This window comes from Staurois parvus, unplaced genomic scaffold, assembly GCF_062004578.1.
Source record: "Staurois parvus isolate SC_StPar_1 unplaced genomic scaffold, SC_StPar_1.0 ptg000218l, whole genome shotgun sequence".
NCBI classification, from domain to species: domain Eukaryota; kingdom Metazoa; phylum Chordata; class Amphibia; order Anura; family Ranidae; genus Staurois; species Staurois parvus.
In genome coordinates this window covers 7,952,006-7,977,253 of record NW_028318014.1, presented here as the reverse complement: position 1 = coordinate 7,977,253, position 25,248 = coordinate 7,952,006, and the positions used below count along the sequence as shown (strand labels likewise).

The following is a 25,248-nucleotide window of genomic DNA, read 5'->3' as shown; positions in this document are numbered from 1 at the left end:
GAATTTGGAGGCAAATTTAACACCTCAAACTTGTGTTCCTCAAACCACGCTTGAATTCATCAGACCAAGCCACCTTCTTCTATTGCTCTAATTGTAGGAGCTTTTGGCCATGAACACAGGACAGCATGGGCACCCCTGACCACAAGCAACAAACTGCAATGCACTGTGTGTTCTGACACCTTTCTATAGGAACCAGCATTACCATTTACAGCAATGTAGTCTACAATAGCTCTTCTATTGAATCGGACTACACAGGCCAGTCTTCTCTCCCCATGTGAATCAGTAAACCTTAGCCACTCATGACCTTTATGCCGGTTTTCCTCCCTTGGACCAAGTTTGGTAGTTCCTTGCCACTGCAGACGGGGAACTTCCCATAACAGCAGCAGCTTTGGAAATGCTCTGACCCAGTCACCAAGCCATTATAATTTGGCACTTGTCAAAGTCCTTATGCTTGTCCATTCTTTCTGCCTTCAACACATCAACTTCAGGGACAACATAACACTGCCTAACATATCCCACCCACTTTCAGATGCCATTGTAACAAGATAAAAAATGTTATTCACTTTGCCTGTCTGTGGTCATAGTGTTATGGCTGATCAGTGTATTTCATAGTGCACTGTTAAGTGTGAGCTCAGTCATTCAAAGAAACTCTTTTAGGAGGTGAAAAACATTACAAAATATCAAAGGAGCTTTAGGGCCCATTCACACCAGCAGCATGCATTAGCGCAAGCTCGCTGATGTGCACTGTGAAGGGGCACTGAGAAACTTTGTAATGATGCATAGTATAATTTACTTTTTTTATTTCTAGCTTTATTGAAACGTCACATTTCATTGATCTGCTGCAATGCAGCACTTGCAATATGGTGTAGTGCATTGCAACATGCTGTACTGAAACAAATTCAGCATGTCCTACGTTTTTCAGTGTACACCACCACAGTACAGTGGTGTAAACTGAACTAATAGGATTTAATGCTTTCTTGCAGAGCTCCAGGCCTGCTTTCATCTGACACTTTTGGGTGCACAGCATGTCTCCCGCTGTTGCTGTGGTTCTTTCCTGTGTCCTATAGTGACTTGACATTTGGTGGCCTAAACAACAGTGGCTGGCAGCAAACACTATCTGATGCACGCAGAAGAGTTGATTAGTAGCGATGCCCAAAGCTGTGCAAAATGTTCAAGACACTGTTCCCTACAGAGGTTAGTGTAAAGATTCTCGCTTTACAGGGTACTGATGTTGCAATGTTTTCCACTTCCCAACAAGGTCATCTTAAAGCCAAATTTTGGACAACACACACTCCTTAATCCAGTTATATATTTAAAAAAAAATACATTTATTGTTCAATAGAAGTATAATGCTGAATGTGTCTTTATATTTGCTTCCTGTATTTTTCTATACAGCAGCACTGATACTGGGCTAGGGCAGGTCAACAGTTTTGCTGATGTTCTAAGACTGTGAACACGCCTAGAGGTGAGGTTGAGGTCTAGGAAAAATGTCCTCACTATTGTGATGCACTTCTTTTATTGGCCAATTGGGGATGGGGTAGAATAAGGGTATAAGGAAGCAGAAGGGGAATCAGGAGGATCAAATGTATGGCTATATGGTTAACAGACCAAAGAGAAAATAAATTGTTTCAGTTGAATTAAAAAAATAAAAAAAAAACACTACTTTCAAACATCATTTTTGAATGCACAAAAGTTGTGGAAGTTTTTTTATATTTAAATTACAAATACTTTATATCATGCTACCCAATTATTTGCTTGAGTCCTCCATTTTCTATTTTACTTGCTTTACTCTACTTAAATGCTCTCCACCTGTATTTAGATATGACTGCAACAAAAACCTTTAGGTTTTGGATAGTGCAGAGAAGTGTAATATATGTCAGGTTTATAATGCTGAATGTTACCCCACTGGTTGCATTTCCTGTAACCTTTTGTCCCCAAGAAACAAGGAAAAAATAAGGGTGTACTGCTTGAGATCTGCAGGTGGTCATTCTAGCAGATGATTTTTCTTGGTGGACATCAACTTGGTGGTGGGATCATTCACTGGATTATTTTAAAATACCCATTGGGTAAACCCTCTTTAAATTTTAAAACACAGTGTGATGGTTTCTTCTTTTTTTTGTAGAACAAGCACCACTTGGTCCAGTCATCTCTCAGTGTTGCCCAAACTGAAGCACTATCATTCCAAATTAATGGAACTCCCCAACCCAACAGTTTGTTTAGTTTTAGAGTGGGGAAGGAATGTTTACCCAAATTTCCTGTCCAGGTGAAATTTGTCACTAAGACAGAAATTGACGGGAAATCCAAATGTTGACAGTTGTTACTAGAACAAGAAAGAAGGGCAATCACACTTGCTGAAATAATACGGAACTGCAATTGCTGATGTCTCCTACTGAGAATGACAGTTGCCTGTTTGTCATGCTGATCCATCTACTTCAATACTTTCTGAAGAATGGCCCTGGAAAAGGTATGCGAATAAAGGAGTTCTTGTTTTATTCTAACACTCCAAATTGAAGGCTTGTTTCAGGCCAGTGATTCCAAAACACTGAAGCCAGAGACAGACAGGGAGCTAGTATTCTTAGAACTATTTTTCTCAATATACGTATGTGCACACTCCTGTTGAGCATTTACAGTATATAGTGGGAAAACAGGGATTCGCAAGGATCAAACAAGCTGTATGAATACATTCAGCTCGGAGATCCAACAGGGTGTACAAATCCATAAATTGACCATACATACACAGATTATCTGGAGACAAATATCATTATAGACCACATATGTCAATAATCAAGTTGAGTGGGGGTCGGTCACAGCCTAGTCTAGCCAAAGGATATCTGCTTGGTGGAGTCCAAGCTTCAAAAGATTCAGATTTGCACTGACACATGTATGTGGCTTTCAAACATTTGCTTCTATTATCATCTGAATAACGTAAAATTGCCAGATGCCCAGACTGCACATCTGTCAGATATGGCCATCATGTTGACTGCCAAACTAATGTTCAATTATTTTTTACATTTTCACTGTCTCAAACCACATTTTCCTGCATTTTATATAACCCAAGTTATCCAGTAAAAGGTATCACTTAAACATGAAATTTTCTGTATTAATTGGCTAACATGGTACAATACTCCACTCCACTTATAGTGAAGGCATCAGTTCAGGGACTTGGCTGACCTCATTTTAGACAAATAATCTCAGTAGTTCAAAGTAAGCGATCTTGAGTTCATCCAATATTCACCAATATCTCTTACAGTTTATCAAGGGTTGGATTTATATAGAGTCACAATATCAAAACTGCTACAAGTAATAACAGGTATAATTTTTGTAATCAATTAATAAAAGGTGTACTTACCAATCACCGATCAGAACATAAATTACTTTTTTTTTTACACCAAAAAAGGTTTTTGATTTGGAATTTAATAAATGAACCACACGCACAAGCACGACAAAGCAACAGCATCAGGACAGTTTTACAACACAGCACTCAGAACATGAATGAGAGATAAAAAGAAGTCATATACAGTAGGACAACCATGGCAGTATACTACTATATAAAAAAGAAATAATTTAATTTAAACAACAGATGATCTGTTTTATATGCTTACCTTTAGAATGCTTTAATGAAAATGTAATCTATCTATATCTGTCGTACATCTTTGCAATGTAATAACTATCTTTTTGTAGCAAGTCTAGGCTGCATTCAGAAGAACACATTTGAAGAACTTAAAACAATACCTGCAGAGACCCGGGGGCAGTCAGGTAGCATTGATTCCACAGAAGCGTCTAACGGTTCAGAGCTGGACACCCAATTGCAGCAGTTCTGTAAGCATATAAACATTAAAGCTGAAATCATGCAGATATAAAAATACAATTTGATCCAGTTATGTGTTCACTAAAAATCACTCAATTTTTATTTGCATAGAACAATAGTAGTTGATCTGAATTGATACAAAATTTCTGTAAATCTATGTTTACCAGTATTCAGAATGGCAGAAGAAGGGCCAGCACTCGTGCCATTCAGAGTTCTAATGCTTACAGAGAGGTAAACACAGGTATAACCTTCTGCAGTTATAAAATGGATCATGTCCTACATAAGGCTGAAAATATAGCGTCATTTGAAGGGAGGTCTAGGACCTGCATGTGATGTTTGACAGGAGAGTCTAAATTTAAAACCTGGCTAAAAATTGGCATCTGCAAACATGGTGCGTTTTCAAATATGCTAAATTGCATGGTGCTGCAGCACTATGCGACTCGCTGAGGCACAATTTAAAAAATAGAAAAAGTCCCCATGTTTCCTGTGGGTACAGCAGCCCATTCATATGCATGGGCTGCTGTACCCGAAACATGCGTGCAAACCTGCCCGTTCCCTGCTGTACCCGTGATGTGCACATGTGAATGGAGGGCTTACAGAACAAGCCTGGGGTGTGCTGGTTTCTTATATTTTTGGGGGCTTCAATGAGAGCTCCCCACCACAGTTCTTGCTTTGTAGCTGCCCAACTTGGAGTCTCCTCCCATTACTACAGTAGAATTCATAAGTGTTTCTATCCTTCTTGCTAAGTTCGTTATAACATAAAATAAACTAAAACTCCAACATGGAGAGTGAGCCCCACTTAAGGCAGTTTAGAGATTTTTCTATCCTTGAGAAGTGATAGAAGACATAACTCAAGGCAAACAGCAAATATACATTAGAAAAACATATCTGAGCCATTTTATTTGTTAGATTATTTTTAATTCTATTCAGCCAGTCATTTGAGTCCCACACTTCTGCCATGCTGTACAGCCAGGAAAATGGCACCATTATTTTCCAGGTCAGATGCTTGTGTCACCTACCTGCTTACTGCACTAAGATAATTACGGTGATTCATTTGGGTTGATTTAGTAAAGGCAAACAGACTGCACACTTTGCAAGTGCAGATGCACTTTGCATGTGCAGTTGTTCCACAGCTTAGTAAATGAGGTGAAGCTTTACTTTTCAAAGAATACCAAATCACTTGCAAGGAAAATAATAATAATAATAATGCTAAAAAAAACCCCACATTTTTGCTTGCACATAATTGGATGATGGAAGTCAGCAGAGCTTACCCTTACCTTCACCCTCTACCCTTTACTAAGCTGTGGAGGAATTGCACTTGCAAAGTGCACAGTCTATCTGCCTTTAATAAATCAATCCCAGTGTCTAGTAAATGGATAAAGCGTGATACAGAAAGCTTTAAAATGGAACCAAGAATTAGGGAAAGTGGCTGACATAATTACAAATACTTTGCATTTATAGCTGCAGCCACCCACATAAATTAAAATTATATATTTGGTACATTATTACCTTATGAAATGTAAATAAAGTATAACTATAGGCGAAGCCTTTTTTTTTCAATTTTGGATAAAGCAGAGAGGGATTAGAACCCCTGTCAGTTTTTACTGCTGTCTGTACCCCCATTAAAGAGATTCACCCCCTCCATTTGTCCTATTTACCATTATCATTGAAATGGAAAGCAAAAGAAAATTCCAAATATTGGGTTGTCCCCAGAAAAGTAATAGAGGGGAAATATTTCAATGGATATACTAGTTCTGGTGACCTGGGGGTCCCCAAGGAATTCCCTTAATTTGCAGTTATTTCCTCTCACTTCCCGTTTGGCTAGGGGACAGAAATTGAAGATAAATCACTGCAATGGGACATATATGGCAAAAAAAAAATCTGACAGGGGTTATAACCCTTTCTTGCTCTATCCAAAATGAAAAAAAAAGGTTTGGCCAGAAGTTCTACTTTAAATTTCAAGGCTTCACATCTGAAATCACTAGCAGTTTCTCCACTAAATAGCCCATACAGGGCATCTAGTTAATGTCAATGGCCACTGAATTCAGAAGCCCCTCTGAGACAGAAAAGTGCTGCCACCGACATACCCATCTCATCAACAGCCACTTTTAATTTATAGACCACCTAGTAGGTGGAGCATGGTTTCCAGAATTTATTCCCTAGGCCAGTGCTTGTATTTTTAACCATGCAGTCACATAGCTTGAGAAATACAAAAAGCCAAGATGACAATTTTAGTGGGAAAGACACTAGTCCAGCTACACTACGTGACATTTACATATTTTATATATTAATAAAATAAATATATCAATAAAAAAAATAAAAATTATATATATATATATATATATATATATATATATATATATATGTGTTTCCACCCAACCGTCAACAAATATAAGAAAGCTCTTGGTTTTTTAATTTTACCCTTTGTGTGCTTTAAAGCCTGCATGCATGCACTGTCAAGTTTATTAATGATACCCCCCCAATCAATGACAAAGATTGAACTTAAAATGTTGATGAGTGTCAATAACGCTCTATCTGAAGAAGCGACTGGCAATGAATTATTCTTTGAAAACAAATGTGAAAGGGATTATAGGCCATGTAAATACGACATTTTTGATTGATTAGAAAGCATCCATCACAGACTTCTAACAAGAGAATGATACATTCTACAAATGTCGCACTGCCTCAGACTCTAATACATTGACTCTCTTTGATGTTGAAGCCTGAATGGTACAAAAAAAATTATATTTCAAATAGAAGATACTGTTTCACTACTTTGTTTTGGTGTATCCTTCTGTGAATTATATTTTTTCTCTGAAAAAAGGTCCAGACAGTTTTCTCCCATCAATCATGTTTGCCAAAAAAGAAAAAAAAAGGTTGATTGCTAGTCTGGTAAACAAGCTGGTATTGTGTATTTTTAGATGCTTGCTACCCTGCTTGTGCACCATGGAATCCATCCACGACGTGGAAAGATCCTTGACTGGTAGATCAAGTGTCTTATTGTATTTCTTTAATTCATTCTGTCTGGAAAAAGATGTCAGCTGTATAGCAGTGAGGGGAAAATCTGAAAGCCTTGAATCGCCACCAATAAAGGCCAAGGAACGAAAGCTTGAATAGACTTGTCAAGGCAACCTACTGTTCAGAGTCCAGGGAGTGCAGCAAGTGATAAAGGGAACATTGCTATATAGGATTAGAAAGGGAACTTAAAAAAAGTGGCAAATCATTTTTAGTGTGAGCATTATTTTTTAATCTTTTGATTTTTAAAAAAAAATCTTAAATATGGTACATAAATTAAACTAAAACCAAGTGCTTTATTTTGACTCTTTTTGTTAATTTACATGGGGATGGGTGTATCATGGGATCCATGTTTTGTCCTGCGCAGTAAAAGTGTTGGCTGCTGTTTATATAAATGTTGCATTTAGATATTAGCTAGCTGTCAAATGCCAACAACACATAAGGCTACAGCATTTCAAGACAAGTCACAAGCTACCAAAAGGAATGAAAAAAAAAGCAGCTGCAACAATAAGATGAAATGACATACCAGGAAATGCGAGTAAGACAAAAAAATGCCAGCATAGTGGAAAATGTATCTGAGTTGGTGATTTAAGCACAAGGTTAGTTCATAAACCTAGCACTTATTAGGGGAATACTCAGACCTGTGCTGCTTTGCTTTTATGTGAAGAATGGGATGTTCTTTCTTTCCAAGCCTTAACCAAAGGACTTAGGATATGCATGTCTTGACGCACAAAATAAAACCCAAAAATAAAAACAAGAATGTCCTCAAAAATGTTCACTTCTGGCGTGTAGGGTGCCTGCATCCATCACTGTGTTCTGTGGTTCTATAGCGTGTAGTAGGGAACCAAGAATCTGACAGCCCCCCCAAAGTGTGTAGGATGTACAGATTCTGCCAGAAGTCATAGTTCTACAAGAAAATAAAGGTCTGAAGCATGGGTAATAGGATAAGCGAGTATTGTTGCTCTTCTTCTGCAGGGTTCTTTTTGTACCTTCTTTCTGTAGCAAGAATGTATGTTTAAGAAAACCTATTATGTTCTTAATGTTTTTCAGAAATACATGTGACAGTGATGAACTCTATGAATCTGTTTTTTAAATTTACATTGGTTCATCTTGGTTACATATAATTTTCCTTGTGTCACATCCAGAGTGCCACTGCAGATGTTGAAATTCACTGTAGTAATATTTGCTACATACAGTCAGCACTGTCCTGTTCCCGCAGCTACTAGAGCAACTAGCAATCTGTACCGTGAACACAGGGAATTGCTTGTTCCCGTACCCTGGTCATTAACCAAATATCTTGTATTTTTTTCTCAATTAATACAAGGTGTTTTTTGATTAGAGAGGGCGGAGAGGAGGGTGCAGATTATGTCATGCTCACTATCTCATCCAATCCAAATACAAGACATTTCCTGAATGGTGAACATACAGGATCAAGTATTCAGTGTGCAGATGGCACGTTGCTCCAGCAGAACCCAGTGATGACTGTATGTAGCACAGACTACTAGATTAAGTTTTAGCATCCCTAGTGGCCCTCGGGAGTCGACACATAGATAATTACATGTAACCAAGCTGGCCCAGTGTAGGATTGAAAAACATATAATTCCAGGAGTTCAATTTTAATATAAATAATGTTAATGGTGTTGTAATATTTTAATAAACCTTGTTTCTAGGTTGAGATTGGACAGATACTGTATATGTACATGGGAGCAGTCATAATCACTCATTAGGTTTACAGTATATTCTTTCTACCTAGTAGAGCTGCACAGACGTTCTGCACTGAGCATTTTTCTGAGTCTCACTTTAAAGGGTAAACTGTAGTATTTTTGGGTTACTAAACAAACATTTAGTACACTGCAATGGATTCCCAGGGAGATAGTTTTTTTCAAGAGAACGCAAATAACGAAAATATGTACAAAACCAATAAATGCTTCCTTGCCATACATGTTAAAATCCGAATGTGCAAACGCCTTTAGCTTTTCTACAACTATGTAATTTGAGGACCTACATTAAACCTCCTTTCAATTTGTATCCAACCAGGCAGCCTTCACACTCAATTGTTGTGTTTTAAATCTTTAGATTTATTTAAAACTATGTACTACAAGAGCCCACTGGATTCAATACCAATTTATTTGCTTAAAACTGAACTCTGGGTATGATTTTTTTTATCATAAAACTTCAGTGGATATCATAGCCTAGACTCCTATCTCCTGAAGAGGTTCCTTAGTAATGAAACTAGCTGGGAGGATCGCATTTGCTCCTCTGAGTGTGGCAATGCTGTTTGTGTCTGTCTCAGTGTAAACATTTTGAGTACCTTTCTGTGCATAATAAAATTGACTCTTAAGGTGGTATTAGATAATGTGGTTCACCTTTGTTCTCTTTTCATATAAGATAATATGGGAATGATAGTATGAGAAAGTATGGGTCATTCTGGAATTGGAGAGTGCTGGAGAGCAGGGATGTGTAACATTGTATGCCTAGATGACCTCCTATTATCTAGTGATGTCTTGCTTATGGTAAGAGGCCTGCGTAGACTGAGGTGTTAGAGAACTTGGAGCACCTCTGGATTGCAGTAGTTTTTCACAATATCACCTTGGCTGTATGGCACAAACCTTTTTGGCATGAACTTTTAATTATCTATATATAATATATCTATTGAATAACTTTCATACTATTGTTTTATTACTTAATGATTTATTCATAAACTATGAACTATTTATTCATTTCAGATGCACTTTTATTTGTTATTTTCAATATGAAATTATGTTATATTATGCACATGATATGAGAAATAATTGGGCACTGGACTGTGAGCATTTAAAGGGATAGTGCACCTATTGTTGGGTGTATGTTTATTTATCTTGCATTCACAGTGCTGCTTTCTTGATATTTACATGGAGCACAAGAATTTTGCTTTATTTACACTAATATGATTTTAAGTGCATGGTTACTTTGGTCCAAGTTGGACCAATGTAAGTATGCATATGTCATACATGAGCGATTGCTGTGGAAGCTGCACATCTCTGTACTAGTCACCGCTATTACAGTGATAGCAGCAATTTTCTGGGTCCTGTGCCAAGTGGTTTCCTATCTACATGGTAACTCTAAGGGGGCGATTGGCACTGCCGCAATTCACAGAACACTTTGAATTATTAAAAAAAAATACATTGCAATCCTTTTTTAAATGGACAAGATGGGGTGTTGTCATAATGCTCTCCACCTTGTCTAATCACAGCAGGCCTTGTATTCATTAAACAAAAAAACAAAGTGTTCTTTGAATGGTGGCAGTGCAGAGTGAGCAAATCTCTGTGGTTAATATGCAGAAAGGAAGCAACACATGACCTGGCAGACTGCTTGTCACTACTATAGTGATTTGCAACCTCTTCAGTGATCGTTATTAAAAAAAAAAAAAAAAAAAAAAAAATCATACCTAGCGTTCAGCTTTAAGGGGGTCTTTACATTACGTAAGTTTGGTAAATCTAAGGGAGACCGTATAATTAGACTGCAAAGTTCATGGTCAGCTTTACCCCACTAGAGAGCCTGGCTGAAACAAACACTCCGATGACCCACGTGTTCTCCTGGTAAACAGAAGCCATATAATTGTTGCCATGACTTTATATTATGCAGCTCCTAAGCAGTGCTTTTATTTATTCATGAACATAAATATACTTCTTGACTCAAAAATAAATAACATGAGTTGGTAATTTTGACATGTGTCCTAGACAATTCCGAGGCACAGGAAATTTAATAGCATATCTGCTTTGAGATCCAAGGTCTGTTGGTAAAATTTCCAGCATGCTGAGTACAGTACCTTGAAAAAGTATTCATACCCCTTGAAATTTTCCACATTTTGTCATGTTACAGCCAAAAACATAAATGTATTTCATTGGGATTTTATGTGATAGACCAACACAAAGTGGCACATAATTGTGAAATGGATGAAAAATGATAAATGGTTTTAAAAAATGTTTACAAATAAATATCTGAAAAGTGTGGCGTGTATTTGTATTCAGTCTTCTTTACTCTGATACCCCTAACTAAAATCTAGTGGAACCAATTGCCTTCAGAAGTCACCTAATTAGCCACATGTGTGTAATTTAATCTCAGTATAAATACAGCTGTCCTGTGAAGAGGTTTGTTAGAGAACATTAGTTAACAAACAGCATCATGAAGTCCAAGGAACACACCAGATAGGTCAGGGATAAAGTTGTGGAGAAGTTTAAAGCAGGGTTAGGTTATAAAATAAAAATATACCAAGCTTTGAACATCTGACGGAGCACTGTTCAATCCATCATCTGAAAATGGAAAGAGTATGGCAGAACTTCAAATCTATCAAGACATGGCCGTCCACCTAAACTGACAGGCCGGGCAAGAAGAGCATTAATCACAGAAGCAGCCAAGAGGCCATGGTAACTCTGGAGGAGCTGCAGAGATCCACAGCTCAGGTGGGAGAATCTGTCCAAAGGACAACTATTAGTCGTGCACTCCACAAATCTGGGCTTTATGGAAGAGAGGAAAGAGAAAAGCCATCATTAAAGAAAGCCATAAGAAGTCCCATTTGCAGTTTGCGAGAAGCCATGTGGGGGACACAGAAAACATGTGGAAGAAGGTGCTGTGATTTATTTATTTTTATTTATTTCAGGTACCTAAATAACGCTGTCAATTTACGCAGCGCTTTTACATATATATTGTACATTCACATCGGTCCCTAACCCTCAAAGGGGTGTACAATCTAAGGTCCCTAACTCATATTCATACATGAAAAACAGAGGATAAGTGAGCGCTTATGTGATAGTATATAATGTATAATAAGCAGCAGCTGTACACCCAAAAGGCACCGTATCAAACCTTCAATAGCATATATGTGAACAGGGAGGTGCAGCGCTGTATAACCAAACAAATAATAATTACACAATAGTGAACAGTGACTGTAAATTAATAATGCCACTATATAGTGGCTCCAGGTGAAGAGAGTGAAAAACAGTCCAGTGAAGGAGTGCTCTTAAGATCCAGGGTGATCTTCAGACGTCCAATATACAGGACCATCAGGTGATAAAATATAAAGACTGCGCACTCACCAGATACGCAATCTTTATGCGCATTTGTGTAAAATTATCACTAGGCCTCCTGTATCATCATCCTGGTCTGGTCAGATCTGGTCAGCATATCCCTCATGGCCCGGTAACTGGATGGATGCAGCTGTTCCGTAGACTTGGCCGGTTCTCACCAGAACTCAAATAAATAGAAAGGGCCACATAGTGTAATATCCTCAGGTATCTTTATTGAAGACACAGGGTAGCAGAAAATCCAACTTACAAAAAATACTGACCCAGGTATAAATCAAAGATGGCCGCCGGGGCCCCTCGTGGCGCCGGCGGTGAAGCGTCCAACCTGCTGTAGCTATCCCTGACGCGTTTCGAGCGAAGGCTCGTAGTCATAGGGGTGCAGCTTACAGTGGTGGACGCAAGTGACAGTGGCTAAATACGGACATTGGCGCATGCGCAGTACGCCATGCGCCATTTTCCCTACGCTGGATGTCCGCGCTACGGGCGCCATTTTGTTGTAGCCCGACCTGATGGCGCATGCGCAAACGCCAATCGTCAGGTGCAGTGAGACAAACAGCAGAACAAATGCTATGAACAACATAGCTGGTTCAATGTGATGCTATGAGCACCAGGGATAATTCAATCCATAAATTATGGGTCACCTGTGCAGAGTGAAGCCCAAGTGATATGGCTATGGGCAAAAACCAGGATGGATCATTAATTAATAGATCCAAAATCCTAGTATATGGCCCATATTACATATTTTACAAAAGTCACAAAAAATTTGTCCTTTTGTTACCACATTTTCCAGACAATATAAGACCATCTCGAGGATTATTAATCAGAATTGGAAAATTCTGAAGGCGGATCCAGTGTTAACTAAAATCCTCCCTGATAGACCCGAGATTACTTATAGAAGAGCTCAACCTCTGAGGAATTTTATTGCCCCAAATATTATCAACCCTCCTAGGAACATTTCTTTTTTGAACGATACCACCGGTTTTTTCCCATGCAACAGGTGTATTATATGCACCTGTAATAGTAATAGGAAAAAGAGGACAGATAATTTCACATCGACTAGTACTGGTAGGACATTCAGGATCAATAACTTCATATCATGTCATAGTAAATATGTCGTGTATCTCTTGCAATGTCCGTGTAAAAAACAGTACGTTGGGCGTACCATCAGAAAACTTAAGGATAGACTTCGTGAACATGTTAGCAATATTAAGAAGGGTTTTAAAGATCATCCAGACCAGGATGATGATACAGGAGGCCTAGTGATAATTTTACACAAATGCGCATAAAGATTGCGTATCTGGTGAGTGCGCAGTCTTTATATTTTATCACCTGATGGTCCTGTATATTGGACGTCTGAAGATCACCCTGGATCTTAAGAGCACTCCTTCACTGGACTGTTTTTCACTCTCTTCACCTGGAGCCACTATATAGTGGCATTATTAATTTACAGTCACTGTTCACTATTGTGTAATTATTATTTGTTTGGTTATACAGCGCTGCACCTCCCTGTTCACATATTCATACATGCACAAACTGGGGCCAATTTAGACAGGAGCCAATTAACCTACCAGCATGTCTTTGGAGTGTGGGAGGAAAACGGAGTACCCGGAGGAAACCCACGCAGGCACAGGGAGAACATGCAAACTCCAGGCAGGTGATGCCGTGGTTGGGATTTGAACCGGCGACCCTAGTACTGCCAGGCAGAAGTGCTAACCACTTAGCCACTGTGCTGCCCAGATCAGATGAGACCAAAATTTTACTTTTTGGCCTAAAAGTAAAACACTATGTGAGGGCGGAAAACTAACCCTGCACATCACCCTGAACACACCATCCCCACTGTGAAACACGGTGGTGGCAGCATCATGTTGTGGGGATGCTTTTCTTCAGCAGGGACAGGGAAGCTGGTCAGAGTTGATGGGAAGATGGATGGAGCCAAATACAGGGCAATCTTAGAAGAAAACCTGTTAGAATCTACAAAAAACTTGAGACTGGGGAGGAGGTTCACCTTCCAGCAGGACAACGACCCTAAATATACAGCCAGAGCTACAATGGAATGGTTTAGGTCTAAGCATATTCATGTGTTAGAATGGCCCAGTCAAAATCCACACCTAAATCCAATTGAGAATTTGTGACAAGACTTGAAAATTGCTGGACACAGAGGCTCTCCATCCAATCTGACAGAGCTTGAGCTATTTGGCAAAGAAGAATGGGCAAATATTTCACTCTCTAGATGTGCAAAGCTGGTAGAGACATACCTAAAAAGACTTGCAGCTGTAATTGCAGCGAAAGGTGGTTCTACAAAGTATTGACTCAGGGGGGCTGAATACAAATGCACACCACACTTTTCACATATTTGTAAAAAATTTTGAAAACCATTTATCATTTTTCCTTCCACTTAACAAGTATGTGCCACTTTGTGTTGGTCTATCACATACAATCCCAATAAAATACATTTACGTTTTTGGTTCTAACATGACAAAATGTGGAATGAATACTTTTTCAAGGCACTGTACATTTAACTTTAACTTTTGATATAGAATAAATATTTAGAATTGGCAAAAGTTAACGTATATGTCAACCCTCACCTTGTAAAACAATTTATTCAGTTTAAAATAGTAATGATAAGCAAAACATTTGTGTACAGAGATAAAAAAAACTTTATGAACACTTTTCCTCCCCTTTTTTTAAAATAAGCGATTACATTCCCTCTGTTCTCAGCTGCATACGAGCTGCGAGAGGAGAAAAAGGAGCACACTGATCTTCCCAGTGAAAGGCTGTACAGGAAGAGGGGGGGATGTCAGGAAAAGTCTGATCATTGGAAGAGAGCAAAGTGAGTTCCCAGCACAGCTAGAGAACTGATCATAGTGTGTTCTTATGCTATATAAATCCTGTATAATAATAATAATAAAAAGAAGCAATACAAAGATAACAGAATACTTTTTCATACAAGTACGTGGTACAGCAGGCACATATCAGGAATTGGGTTTACATATTCATTAAGGGAGTTTGTCAGCATGTGAATTGTTCTTGGGCAGAAAGCAGTCCTATAGCTAAAGTGGTATATTTTTGCCTAGTCTCAGTGTGAAGAACTACAAAAGTAGTTCACAGATTAACCACCTACTGCCCGCCATATAGTAATATGATGTGCGCAAGGTGGCTCTCTTGTTCTGGGAGGACGTCATATGACGTCCTCCCATTCTCACTGCACATGCGCGGCGATCGACGGCGCGCTGTGTCCCTCGGACACAGCGGATTACCAATCGCGGAAAGAGCCGAAGATGGCGGCTCGGTCATGTGATCAGCTGTGTCCAATCACAGCTGATCACATGTAAACAGGGAAATGCCGGTTATCGGCATTTCTCTCCTCTTGAGCTGTCACGCTGACAGCTCAGGAGGAGAGGAGAGCCGGTGATCGGCTTTCCACGGAGGGGACATGTACACTGATCATCAGGGCACTGATGATCAGTGTGCCCTGATGATCAGTGTGGCCCCGGAAGTGCGACCTGTCAGTGTCCATCAGTGCCAGCAGTCAGTGCTCATCAGTGCCTCGTGCCAGTGCCCATCAGTGCCTACCAGTGAACATCAATGCCACATATCAGTGCCCATCTGAGCTGCCTTTCAGTGTCACCCATCAGTGCCAGTCAGTGCCACCTATCAATGCCAATCAGTGCCACCTATCAGTGCTGCCAATCAGTGCCACCTATCAGTGCCAGTCAGTGCCACCTATCAGTGCCAGTCAGTGCTGCCTATCAGTGCACATCAGTGCCGCCTATCAGTGCCAGTCAGTGCTGCCTAACAGTGCCAGTCAGTGCCGCCTAACAGTGCCAGTCAGTGCCACCTAACGGTGCCAGTCAGTGCCGCCTATCAGTGCTGCCTATCAGTGCCATGTATCAGTGCTGCCTTTCAGTGCCCATCAGTGATGCCTGGCAATGCCTATCAGTGCCTCCTCATCAGTGCCCATCTGTGCCACTTATCAGTGTCCATCAGTGCAGCCTATCAGTGCCCATCACTGCAGCCTCATTAGCGCACATCAGTGAAGGAGAAAAATCACTTATTTACAAAATTTTATAACAAAAACTAAGAAAAAACATTTTTTTTTTCAAAATTTTCAGTGGTTTTGGGTTTGTTTAAGAAAAAATAAAAAACCCAGAGGTGATTAAATACCACCACAATAAAGCTCTATCTGTCACAAAAAAATTATAAAAATTTCATATAGGTACAGTGTTGGTGTTGCATGACTGCGCAATTGTCATTCAAAGTGCAACAGCGCTGAAAGCTGGAAATTGGGCTGGGCAGGAAGGGGGTATAAGTGCCCAGTAGGCAAGTGGTTAAAGAAACAAATGTAAAATAGCCACTTTAACATTGGAAATTACCTGGCAATAGCAGTATGAATGTAAATGGAATGTATATGGGTCTGTAAGTTTCCTTTACCCTGAGAGTGCTGGAAGGCATATAGCTTCTATTTCACTCTGATAATTTATATACATGTAAAATATAATATAAAGCATTCATATAAAATCTAAAAATAAAATAAAATGTACTCCAATCTATTATAGTTTCCTATAAAACGTAAAAGCAATTTCAACACAGTTTTTGTGTGCTTTACACCACTGTGACCTTGCCTCACATGTGAGAAATTCATTTTAGTGTTAACCCATGCTCTGTACTGATAGCAAAGATTACTGGTGTACACCAGGCTTTAGACTGAGGACTGAACAAGTGGAATATCGGGCCAGAAAAAAATGATTCTTGACAGACATAATAAATTTGTGAGAGCCTTTTAATATGGCATGAATCAGAGAAGAAATTTTTCTTATATGCCTATTCAATTTTTTTAAGTAATGGAATTAGTATTACCGTTGACAGACTACTGTATCAGAATCTTGTAAAACGCTATACATTAGCACACAATTAACACATCTTTTATGTGAACTGTGACTGGGGCTTGGGAGGGAAAAAATCCTACACAGAGCACTGTCAAGATATGCAAATGAACGATTTGCTTTATCATTCATCTCAGCTCCTCATACATTGAAAATCCATGACTTGTATGCTTGCTAAAAATAGGCCAACAATGTTACTACAGAAAAGGTCTAAAACGACTTTTTTCCCCCGTCTCTCAGTAATGACAGCAATTAGAGAATCAGACAAGCAGCTATTAGTTATATATTTTAAATATCATTCAATCTTTTCACACACCCTGCCTTCACCACGATAAGTCTCAAAGAAGATCTGGCTGCTTGGCCTTGCTTAAATAGAGTCAATTATAATATTATTATTATATCATTTTAATGCAGCTTTTACTAGTCGAGTAACAGTTTAATGTATATGCGTATAGGCAATTAGAAGTATGCAGGAAAAAGAATAGCATGCGGCAGATAAAAGCGCCGCATAGAAAAATTAACATATGAAGAGTATCCCAGTAGAGCAAAATAAGCAAAATAATCTGTTTAATGTGGCTGATTGCAGCACTATTTAGTCTAGTTTGGTTCTTGTTCAACCTTTATTTTAGACTGCTCCCTGGAATGAAAATCATTACTTCAGGGACCTTTGAGGTCCTTAATTTGAGAATATTTAATTGTAAAAATTACTCCTTGAGCACTTAATTGCTTGTATATCCTCCAGTGACACAAGGACAGACCATAAATTCCCAATAATCATAACAGGTTATGACCCAGCAGAGCAACTGTGTGCAATATAAAAGATTGTTGAGACCAGACTTAGCTGAATAAAATATCTACAACCCTGCCTCTTAGAAATATGCTTCAGTGGAGCATTATTTTTTATCTAAAGGCTGATTAATTATACAGCCTCTTTATGACTTTGTGACAAAGACCCAAAGCTTTCATCCAAGAAAAAAAGAAGAGCATTCTACCAATTGAACCTTCATTTCTTACCACCAATGTAAGGGTCATTCTTTCCACTGACTACCTATGTAATAAAGCATTACGACGACTACCAATATAATGGTCATTCTTCCTACTGAGCAGTAGTTTAACATGGCACTCTTTCCAATGACCACCAGCGTAAAGGAGGCCCTTCTTCCAATGACCACCAATCTAGGGGGGTCTGTCACCAATTAACCATATATAAAAGTCTGTCCTTCTCCAATGGCCACCTATGTAAGGGAGCAGAACACCAGTCACCAATCTGAGGGGACACTTTTTTACTGAACAATGTAAGGGGGCTCAACAATGACCACCCATGTATGGGGGCACAACACTGACCATCAATGTAAGAGGGCAATACTGCACTGAACATCAATGCAAAAAAATATTTTCTGACCATTAATAATATTTATTTATCATATGGAGCAGGGGAGCAGGTGTTAAAAAATTAACCATCTTAGAATCAAATACTATAAGTATGCCGTGGTTAAAATGTTATTTTTATTTTATCTACAACTTACTTAACATACTATATGTTAGCTATAAATGTAACCCTTTAACTACTGCCGAAACAACAGTTATGGCAAGGCAGTACAGTTTGCAGCTGGTGCACAAAGTAACCACAAAGGCAGCTGCTTTCCCTTAGGCTATATGCTCCTAGTGGATACAGCAACCATGAGCATATAGCAAAATGGCCAACCAGACTCTGGCAATAAATGAGTTTCTGTGATCAGCAGATTACACCACTACTGCCCCTGTGGTATGCCCTTCACTCTGCTGCCTGTTATCAGATCCCCACCGTGTGCCCTTCTCCACTGAACGCAATCTGAAACTCTCCAGGTACACTCTGCTGCTCAATCATCAGTGTGTGCTCCACTGCCTCCGCTTTTTATACTTCAATTCCTATTGTGTCCTTCTGAAATGCTGCTCTTCCTGGACCTTTGCCCTCCTAACCAGAAAAGCTGGCAATGAGTCCGGCACAAAGCCGGGATGTTGGTCTCATTGCCGGCTTTTCTGGTTAGGAGGGCAAGTAGAAAGATAGGTAAACATGCATCTTTTTCAGTATCTAAACAAATATGGAAGAGCCCTCCCAAAGAACCTCCCTCTAAACTCTTGCTGAATTCAGGGTAGTTCACTGCAGGGGATTTATTTGCAAGCATGGTTCTTTGTATATACAGTTAGGGACATTCTGAGGTTTACTTGCATCAGCACTATGTGGTATCATTCTGTAGGTTAACAGCTAATTGTTCTCTCACATGCTCATGACAAGTATTTTGTTAAAATGTTGGATTGTCTCCAAGGATTTCCTGGTATCAGTAATTGGTATCAGTAATGCAGATTTTAGAGAAAAAACAGACAGGAACCACACTAAGTGCTATGGACTGAGGCAAGCAAGCACTATATGAGGCTATACATTGTTTGTTTTTCATTTCAAAGGTTTACAACCACTTTACGTGACCAGACCCCTCTGTTATCCTGAGCAGAAGCTTACACTCTGGCCACCCCCCTGGGATCCTCCCCAAAATTATGTCAGTTATCTCTTGTAGTAGTACGTATAAGAATTTATTTTCTACTATCCATCACCTGGTCACTCAGTAAAATAACCTAGACTGGGGGTTAGCTACCACTGACTTAAGCTGGCCATAGATGGATAGACGTTTGGACAAAAATTCTTAGGAAGATATGTACGAAAATTCTCAGAACATTTGAATGTCGTTTGAAAAATTTTGTTTGATTTTAGAATTTGATTTTGGAATGAATGGACATTACCAAACAAAACCATATACACTGTTAGAAATGCATTTGTGCAAGAAAATTTCCCATCCCGTTCCTTAGATTTTTTTTTTGTCACTGCAGTTGAAATCAAACGTCGATTTGACCCACTAATGATTACAAAAATTAACACTTTTTTAGAACATTCTTTTCCTAAGCATTTTTGTTTGAAATTCTACCCATCTATGGCCATCTTTAGGGTCACAGAATAGCTCTCCTTGTTTCACGGCCATGTGCCATATAGGGGCATCAACAGGGGTGACCAATCTTCCCCTATATGTCATGCATGGATCAAGCGGTAACAGAGTTACTGCTGGACCAGATTGTTAAAGTGGTATTAAACCCAGAAGAAAACATTTATTATATTGCAGTTTACAATTTCTTAGATATGATGGCTGCATTTATTTTTAAGCTTTCTTCTAGTTTCATCTGGTGATCCAGCCAGTAAGTCTGTTATTTTTCAAAAGAACATGTTCTCCAGCAGACTGTACCAGTTACAGAGATGAGATAAACCAGTTAACACTAGCAGGGGTGCTAACAATGATAAGCTTTTATTATTGTAAAACCTTTTTTCCCAAAAGTGGAAAAAACTGTTTGCTGTAACAGCTTATAAAGTATTAGCTGGAGTTTGGCTTCAATGTGTTACTGTATTTAAATCTGCTAGTACATCTATCACTCTCCTTCCTCCTCAGACTGACAATGTTGCTGTCTAAAGATGCTCTCACACTCATTCATCCAGAGCAGGGAACTCTAATACAGGAGATGTGTTACTGGCCAGATCACCAGAGGAAAACAGATAAAACAAATTAAAAAAAAAAAAAAAAGAAAAAGAAAACTGGTGCAGCCATCAAATCTAGTGGTAAGCTGTCATATATAATGTTTTTGGTTTTGTGTTTAATACTGCTTTAAGACCACACTCAGGCATGTTATATACAGTTGCAAGAAAAAGTATGTGAACCCCTTGGGATTACGTGGAGTTTTGCATGAATTGGGCATAAAATGTGCTCTGAACATCATCTAAGTCACAACAAAAGAAGAACACAGTCTGCTGAACATAATACTACACAAACATTAGATGTTGCCATGGTTTAATTGCACATAACATGTAAACATTCACAGTGCAGGGAGGAAAAAGTATGTGAGGCCCTAGCTTAATGACTTCTCCCAGAGCTAATTGGAGCCAGGAGTGAGCCAACCTTGACTCCAATCAGTGTGATGATATTGGATGTGTTGCTGACAGCTGTTCTGCCCTTAAAAAACACACACCTGTTTTGGGTTTACTGGTTTCAAGAAGCACTGTCTGATGTGAACCATGCCTCACAGAAAAGAGCTCTCAGAAGACCTACGATCAAGAATTGTTGACTTGCATGAAGCTGGAAAGGGTTACAAAAGTATCTCCAAAAGCCTTGATGTTCATGTGTCCACGGTAAGACAGACTGTGTACAAATGGAGAAAGTTTAGCACTGTTGCTACTCTCCCTAGGCGTGGTCGTCCTGTAAAAATGACTGCAAGAGCACAGCGCAGAATGCTGCATGAGGTAAAGAAGAATCCGAGAGTATCAGCTAAAGACCTACAGAAATCTCTGGCACATGCTAACAATTTTGTTGACACATCTACAATAAGGAAAACATTAAACAAGAATGGAGTACATGGGAGGACACCACGGAGGAAGCCATTGCTGTCCAAAAAGAATGTTGCAGCACGTTTGAAGTTTGCAAAAGAGCACCTGGATGTTCCACAGCACTACTGGCAAAATATACTGTGGACAGATGAAACCAAGATTGAGTTGTTTGGGAAGAACACACAACACTATGTGTGGAGAAAAAAAGGCACAGCACACCAACATCAAAACCTCATCCCCACTGTAAAACATGGCGGAGGGAGCATCATGGTTTGGGGCTGCTTTGCTGCCTCAGGGCCTGGACGGATTGTTGTCATTGATGGGAAAATGAATTCCAGAGTTTATCAAGATATTTTGCAGGAAAACGTACGACCATCTGTCCGCCAACTGAAGCTCCGCAGAGGATGGGTGATGCAACAGGACAATGATCCAAAGCATATGAGTAATTCAACAAAACAATGGCTGCAACAGCACAGAATACGCCTTCTGGAGTGGCCCAGTCAGAGTCCTGACCCCAGCCTGATTGAAATGCTGTGGCATGACCTTAAGAGAGCGATTCACACCAGACATCTCAAGAATATTGCTACACTGAAACAGTTTTGTGAAGAGGAGTGGTTCAAAATGACTCCAGATCGTTGTGCAGGTCTGATCTGCAACTACAAGAAACGTTTGGTTGAGGTTATTGGTGCCAAAGGAGGGTGAACCAGTTATTAAGTCCAAAGGTTCACATACTTTTTCCTCCCTGCACTGTGATTGTTTACATGTTATGTGCAATTAAACCATGGCAACATCTGATGTTTGTGTAGTATTATGTTCAGCAGACTGTGTTCTTCTATTGTTGTGACTTAGATGACGTTCAGAGCACATTTTATGCCCAATTCATGCAAAACTCCACGTAATCCCAAGGGGTTCACATACTTTTTCTTGCAACTGTATATACTCCTACCTTGAGTTAATGTTTATTGTTGTTTGTTTTATTTATGTGTGATAGTCACTGCATACCTGCCAGTGATCCACCTACCTTCCAAAGATGAATGGCAACATCGTCGGGTTTACCTTTACCTTTATGGTTCTCCTTGTATTACAAAGCTCTTGGTTCACAGTGTTTAGTTTTCTGTATGATTCTCTTCCCTATGTTTACTTTTCCATTACTCTTTCCTTAACCCTTATCTGTTTTGGGGCAGGACAATGGCCATATTTCGAAAAAAGATGGAGACCACCTTAAGCAAAAAGGATGGCTTTAGACTCAAAACCACCTTGTCCTTGAGCAAAACAAGAAAAGACTCTTTGCAAGATAAAGCCGCTAAATGACTAACAGTCATGATGGCAATGAAATAAAAGAATGAAACCTTGAAACGTATTCCAAAGGAATCTCTCTAATCAGTTCAAACATGGGTCTCTGAAGAGCAGAGAGCACCAGGTTGAGATTGCAATGTAACACAAGGGATCAAATTGGGGGAATGAAATGGGCAGCTCCCTGTAAAAAAATTGTGATAAAGAATTGTGAGGCAAGAGGTTTCTGAAGGAGGATGGATAAGGCAAAAATCTGTCCCTTAAGGTTACTCAGAGCTAAATGATGGTCAAGACCAGATGAAGAAAGGCCAAAATACAATTGAGTATTCTTTAGGTTCAAGCCTTCAATCCTTGTACCATGCAAAGAAGGCCTTCCATTGCAATGATAAATATTACAGGAGTTGTATATCCTTGCTATGAGTAATGTGGAAATGAGTCAGAGATAGCCCTAATCTTCAAGTCAGTGACTGAGAAGCAGGAAGGAAGAGGGGGCCTTGGGCCAGTAAATCTGGTTTGTTTTGAAGAGGCCAAGGCTCATACACCAGAAATCTGAGTATGTCTGTGCACCATGTTCGTCTGGGCCAATTTGGTGCAATGAGGATCACTCCAACACTTTCTTTCACTATCTTGTTCTGCAGTCTAGAAAGGATCTTCTTTGGGAGGAAGATATGAACCAATTGGAATTGAGTACTAGGAATTACTGTACCAGAGCATATACTGTGAAGGTTAAAAGATCCCTGGCTTTGGCTACACATTTGTTCAGTTTGTTGTTGAACCTGGAAGGCAGAATGTTCACATCTGGTTTTCTTCACGTTTGACACCTACACAGAAGCAAATTAAGGGGTGTTATTTTGACCTGAAGGACCATATGTACGACCTTACCAATTTTTTCCTGAGGAAGAAAGATTCTGGCTTTGTCCAAGATTAGACCCAGGTACTCCAGACAGCGAGAGGGTTGACTTTGGAAAGTTGACTATCCAATTGAAAAGTATGAAGGAACTGGATGGTCCCTTGGACATTGGTAGACAAGGTCTTGGCTAAGGGGGTAACTTGTGACATGGATGCCTTTGGTTCATAGAGGAGCCAAAAACCATACAAGTACTTTTGTGAACACTCGGGGGAAGAAGAAAGCCCGAATGGCAGTGCCACAAACTGGAAGTTCTGGTCCTCCACAGCAAAATGCAGGAGGCATTGGTGCAAAAGAAATATGGAAATACGGAGAGGGGCATCTTGGGTTGGGAAACCTTGTAAGCATTCCTTTAAAAGAAGCATTCCATGAATTTTTTCCCATGCAGTGGGGCTGTGTCCGCACTGCATGTATTAACTGCTCGTTTATGTCTAGGGGTGAGGAGAATGGAGATATACTTACCCGAATTTGCTGATCCTCCAAGCTCAAGACCAGGCCCTGCTGTTTCTGCCCCCCCTCCACGGTCTAGCAGTCTTGTGCGGTGGACTGTTTCTGACATCATCATTATTATTATTATTATACAGTATTTATAAAGCGCCAATAGTTCGCTCAGCGCTGTACATTACAAAGGGAGACAGAACATGTGACAGAACAATACCAATACAATGCAGAACATGAGGGGATCAAGGGCCCTGTTCTTTCGAGCTTACAATCTAGGAGGGAGGGGGTGGTGGCACAGGAGGAGATAGCTGTGGGGGATGGAGTGGTAGGAAGAGTGGAGGAGGGAGGCAAGTTAGCAGGGGGTGGGGTAGGCTTCCCTGAAGAGATGGGTTTTCAGGGTGCGCCTAAAGGAGAGGAGAGTAGGTGATAATCTGATGGGTTGGGGCAGGGAGTTCCAGAGGATGGGTGACACCCTGGAGAAGTCCTGGAGGCGGGCATGGGAGGAGGAGACCAGGGAACTAGAGAGAAGGAGGTCTTGTGAGGAGCGGAGTGTGCGTGCTGGGCGGTACTTGGATATTAGGTCAGTGATGTAATTCGGGGCAGTATGGTGGACAGCTTTGTACGTCAGCGTTAGGATTTTGAATTTGATCCGTTGCGCAATCGGAAGCCAGTGGAGGGATTGGCAGAGGGGGGTGGCGGAGACAGAGCGGTTGGAAAGGTGAATGAGTCTGGCAGCCGTGTTCAGGATGGACTGAAGAGGGGATAGCCAGCGGCGAGGCAGGCCAGTGAGGAGGGAGTTGCAGTAGTCGAGTCGTGATATGATGAGGGAGTGGATGAGCTGTTTAGTGGTTTCTGGGGTTAGGAACGTGCGGATTTTGGCGATGTTGCGGAGGTGGAGTCTGCACGAGTTTGTTAAAGATTGGACTTGGGGCTGGAAGGATAGGTTGGAGTCCAGAATAACACCCAGTACTCTGGCCTGCAGGGCGGGTTTGATGGTAGCGTTGTTGGATGTGACGGAGAAATCAATGGGGGGTGGTGTCCGGGCTGGGGGGAAGACAAGAAACTCGGTTTTGGAGAGGTTCAATTTAAGGAAGTGGAGCGACATCCAGTCTGATATGTCGCTCAGTAGGTGTGTGATTCGGGCTGAGACCAAGGGGGTGAGGTGGGGGGTTGAGAGATAGATTTGTGTGTCGTCGGCATAGAGGTGGTAGTTGAAGCCGTGAGAGTGTATGAGTTGGCCAAGGGAGGAGGTATAGATGGAGAAGAGAAGGGGCCCGAGGACAGAGCCTTGAGGGACCCCAACAGAGAGGGGGAGTGAGGGGGAGGTGGTAGCATTATAGGTAACGCTGAAAGAGCGTTGTGACAGGTAGGATGAGATCCAGGAGAGAGCAGAATCTCTGAGGCCGAGGGAGTGTAGTTTTTTGAGGAGGAGGGGGTGG

The 25,248-nt window shown here is 40.3% G+C and overlaps 1 protein-coding gene across 1 annotated transcript in view; it reads right to left on the bottom strand.

Annotated features, from left to right (window-relative positions):
- Positions 1-25,248, bottom strand: part of ARB2A (ARB2 cotranscriptional regulator A) — a 662,616-nt gene that overhangs the window by 163,390 nt on the left and 473,978 nt on the right. Inside the window, exon 10 of the mRNA XM_089679165.1 lies at positions 3,733-3,817. Coding sequence (XP_089535291.1) covers positions 3,733-3,817 — 85 coding nt within the window. The remainder of the gene's footprint in view (positions 1-3,732; positions 3,818-25,248) is intronic.